Here is a 4,136-nt window from a genome sequence, read left to right as displayed (position 1 = left end):
AGTTTGAGACCAGCCTGGTCTACAGAGCTAGTTCCAGGACAGGCTCCAAAGCCACAGAGAAACCCTGTCTCGAAAAACCAAAAAAAAAAAAAAAAAGTAAGATATTACAATGATATGATATCAACATAAATGTCAAAAAACAAACAAATACACATTTCTTAGGGCAGGCATGGTGATGTAGGCCAGTAGTGCCAGCAGAGGAATCAGGAATTCCATCAGCCTCCTTGCTTATAGGGAATTTGAAGTTAGCCTGGGTTCTCTGAGGTCCTGTCTCTTCTTGGTTCCTTGGGCACTGGGGGCACACATTGTGCACATATATCCATGCAGGTAAAACACTTACGCCTATGAAATAAAGTACTTATTAAAGAAAAAAAAGATGAATAACCTGAAGCTAAACATGAGGCAACAAAGGTGGCAGTGCAAATTGTATTTCAGGAAGACTTGTCAAGGGGGTAGATTGTGAGCCCTCTGGGTCACAATGGTGTTAAGTATTCTGATGTAAGTACCCTACCTTGTGCTTTTTAGCTATTATACCTTATAAAATATTATTGTGTTGGAGTCAAGAATTTCCTTGTGGAGACCCAAATGAAACATGGGTGGGGGGGAGGGGAGGTTAATGGTAGTGAAAAAGAGAAAAAAAAAAGGCCCATAATTGAAGCTAGTCATTGGTTGGTTGGTAGGTATTTATTTTTAATTCAACACACATTTACATAACAGTTTTCTTACCTGTAAGTAAGATACTTTATAATTTTGCTCCAAATGTCCCCTCTTTGTTACAATGCAGGCACTCTATCCTTTCACAGAAGTGCAAGTATAAAATTATACTTGGTAGCGTTTCTTAGAAACCATTGTAACCCAGATCTGCAGTACAAAATGAATGTTTTCTCCTTTGAAACGTAGGTTGATTCTTTTGTTTCCTGGGGGAAAAAAACCCAGAAAACTATTATCCGTCTGCGAGGACCTTGAGCATCCACCTGGGGGCGACAAATACTATTGTTCTTTTTTTCCTTAGTGGAGAACGCCAGAGAGACGGTCTTTGCTTTTTTGGTCAAAGTTGGTGTTTCTTTAAATAATTTCCCCACTCCAGGGCGGGGAACAAACCTGCGCCTACCTTTTGTTGCCAATTGAGCGTATACGTCATGCAATGGACTCTGGAAGACCGAGTCTTGGTGCCACGAGGTAAACTAGCATCACAGAGAACGCTGGACTTCAATTCCCACAATGCCTGGCGCGATCCCGCGGCTCTGCCTGGGAAATCCGAGTGGTGGCGGCCATCTTGCGTATGGAGCTGCTTCAGCCCCGCATCTCTCAAGCTCGATTTTGTGGCTGTGTCTGAGACGGTCTTTCGCTGAGAGGTTCGTACCTTTACGGAAGTTGTTTTGTTTTGTTTTGCTTTGCTTTTGGGGGTGCTGGGTGGAAGTACGTGCAGAACTGCTGTTTAAAGAGCAGACGCCCCAGTGTAGGTGAGGGAGGTGCTTCCGGTTTCGTCTGACGCGGACGACTCAAGTTTTCACTCGTTGCTTGACTCCTTCATCTGAGTGTGAGCGGGGAAGCCCGGGGAAAACCTCAGCGTCAGAGGCCGCCGCAGAGTCCAGACGGGGGCCCTGTTGCCTTCCTTAGGGACGGAGAAGCCGGGGGGCCTCCGGCCAGGCCTGGCGCTCGGGAGGCCTTGAGGCCCAGGTGGGGGGTGCTGGGTGTTCGCGCACCCCTCGCTTCCTCTGGTGTCTGTGACGTTTGACTGAGGAAACGGGAAGATGGGAGTGAGGCGAGGGCTGTTTCCGGGAGAATGGCTTTCTGGATCTGCAGTTGGAGCTTCCTTCGGCTCTCCTAATGGCCTGTCTGCTTTCGGCCCTAGTTTGTGGGCTTTGGGTTTGGAGTCCAAGAGCGGGTGAATGAAGTACTGACCAAAACGAGAGTTTGGGTTTCTTAAGGGTTCGAGGAAATTACAAGAGAAGCGAAGTTGTGTTTTGTTTTGTAGACACAGTGTCACTCGGTAGGCCAGGATGCTTTGGACCCCAACTGTGTAGTCGGCCTCTACTCCAAAAGACAAAGCGACTTCCAAACAGCGAGGGATTCAGGATGCAGTGATCTTAGCCAGTTTGGAAACGAATGCCAGTTATGTATCTATCCACACGAGCTAGGGACTCAGTTTCCAAACTTAGGTGCTTAAACTCTGGAATGGACTGTTTAAAGATGGGACTGGCAGCACGGGCCTGTGATCTCAGCTACTCAGGAGGATGAACAGTTAAGGTGTCCCTGGGCTCTATGGAGAGAATTCAAAGCCACGCTTGTCAAGTTTAGTGAGACGCTGTCTCAGCATGAAAAAGGGGGTAGGATGTAGCTCTGCAGTAGGGTGTTCATTTAGCATGTGTGAGGTCATGAGTTCATCTTCTGTGCCTCCAAAAAAAACCAATGAAGTGCACATGTATTTTTGAATGGTATTCAGTGAGACTCCTCCTGTAAATTATTGTTATGACTTAAAATAAGTGGTTATAAAATTGCAGTTTAACTGTAATTATTAAATGCTTATGTCACAAATTCTTTTTTCTAAAATTCCTTGTGTAAAAAAATTTGTCTAAATTTTTAAAAATATGACCTAATATATCTGTATGCTTTACTTTTCAGATGCCTTATAGTGAAATTGAAGCTAAGTTTTTGGGCCCTGGAAAAGATCTAACAAGGGAATCGTCCAGTAGGAAGCTGAAGACAGCTGCAGATGATTGTGCTTTCTCCCGTCAAGGTGGTCCTGATCGTCCCAGGCCCCAAGAGAAAACCAGAAATAACAGGGTCTCAGTGGCCACCATTACCTTCAGAAGACGCCCTCAGGAAGACAAAGCCGGAGCTCCAGATGTGTTGAAGCCTAAGGAGCTGCCTGATAATAAACTAGGTAGTGTCGGGTCCACTGAGTCACCAGCTTTGCAGGGCGGAAAGCCCCCCTCGCTCTCCAAGGATGATGACATCTATAGCACAAGTAAGGCGTTCATAGGCCCCATTTACAAACCCCCCGAGAAAAAGAAATGCCGAGAAAGGAAAAATGAGACGGGCGCTTTGAATAGTACAGATGACAAAAGAAGACGAGAAGAAAAACAGAAATTTAACTCCAAAAAATTGGAGATTGACACAGAACTCTCCCAGTTTTACAAAGAAATTGAAGAGCTAGAAAATGAAAATGATGTTTCACAAGGCAGTAGTGAAGTGCCAGAACCTTCCCAGGAAAAAATTATTCCCAAGGACCAGGCCTGTGATGCCTTAAACTCTGAGGAGGCAAAGAAGGATCTCAGTAATGCTCTCCAGTCACATTGCGATTACCAGTGGTATTTGGAGGACGAACCAGGCCAATATCCCTGTGACGAACAACTGATACCTTCTTTTTGTGAGACTTCATTCCCTTCCTTCAGGCCCGAGTGGCAGTCAGTACATCCTTTTGTCATACCCCATGGTCCTCCTCTTCCCAGTTTTAATTACCATTTTAATATTCAACGATTCAATACCCCACTAAATCCACCACCAAATATTTTTCATGGGCAAGATGACTCTCAGATGCCAAGAGGGTGTTACGTGGACAGTTGTCAGGGTAGCTGGAGTGGTTTGACTTTTGAACAGAACGATGAGTATACTAACTACGGTGTGACTAGCACTAATGTTCGTCCCTTTAGAGATGGCTACAGTGGACAAGATGAAAGTGTGGGAAACGGTTTCTGTGAAATCAGAGAGTGCTGGAGAGATCCTTCCATTGAAGAGCACACTGGAACAGACAGGTTTGTGAACCAGTGGTTTCCAGAGGAGAAGTTAAATAAATTGCAGAAATTACTTATTCTTTTGCGAGGCCTCCCTGGGTCTGGAAAAACAACATTGTCTCGGTAAGTAAAAAATATTAAGTGAATACTTGATGGTTCATTACTTAAATTTTGAGTTATCAGTGATAAACATTTCCATATTCCTAGTAGAAAATTTGTATGCTGTATTTGGGAGTTGCATCTGACTGGAAATACTTTGAAAGATGTATTCTAGGGGAAAGGGAGAATTGATGTATATATATTTAGCTTCTTTTAAGAGCTTTACAAATACACTATAACCAAAACAGCAACAAGCAATGCTACTTAAGAACTTGGCTAGGGGGCTGGAGAGATGGCTCA

General features: G+C 44.5%; 1 protein-coding gene across 4 annotated transcripts in view; it reads left to right on the top strand.

Annotated features, from left to right (window-relative positions):
• The first annotated feature begins 913 nt into the window (after positions 1–913).
• N4bp2l2 (NEDD4 binding protein 2 like 2) overlaps positions 914–4,136 on the top strand; it is a 79,028-nt gene continuing 75,805 nt past the window's right edge. The window contains exons 1-2 of one of the 4 annotated variants that reach the window (XM_005371241.3): positions 914–1,355; positions 2,626–3,860. In XM_005371241.3, coding sequence (XP_005371298.2) covers positions 2,626–3,860 — 1,235 coding nt within the window. In that variant the 5' untranslated portion in view covers positions 914–1,355. The other 3 variants (XM_026778057.1, XM_026778058.1, XM_026778059.1) reach the window with 3 other exon arrangements.

The sequence above is a fragment of the Microtus ochrogaster genome, unplaced genomic scaffold (assembly GCF_000317375.1).
Source record: "Microtus ochrogaster isolate Prairie Vole_2 unplaced genomic scaffold, MicOch1.0 UNK102, whole genome shotgun sequence".
NCBI lineage: Eukaryota > Metazoa > Chordata > Mammalia > Rodentia > Cricetidae > Microtus > Microtus ochrogaster.
The sequence above is the reverse complement of the archived record's forward strand: the minus strand, read 5'-3'. Positions and strand labels throughout refer to the sequence as shown.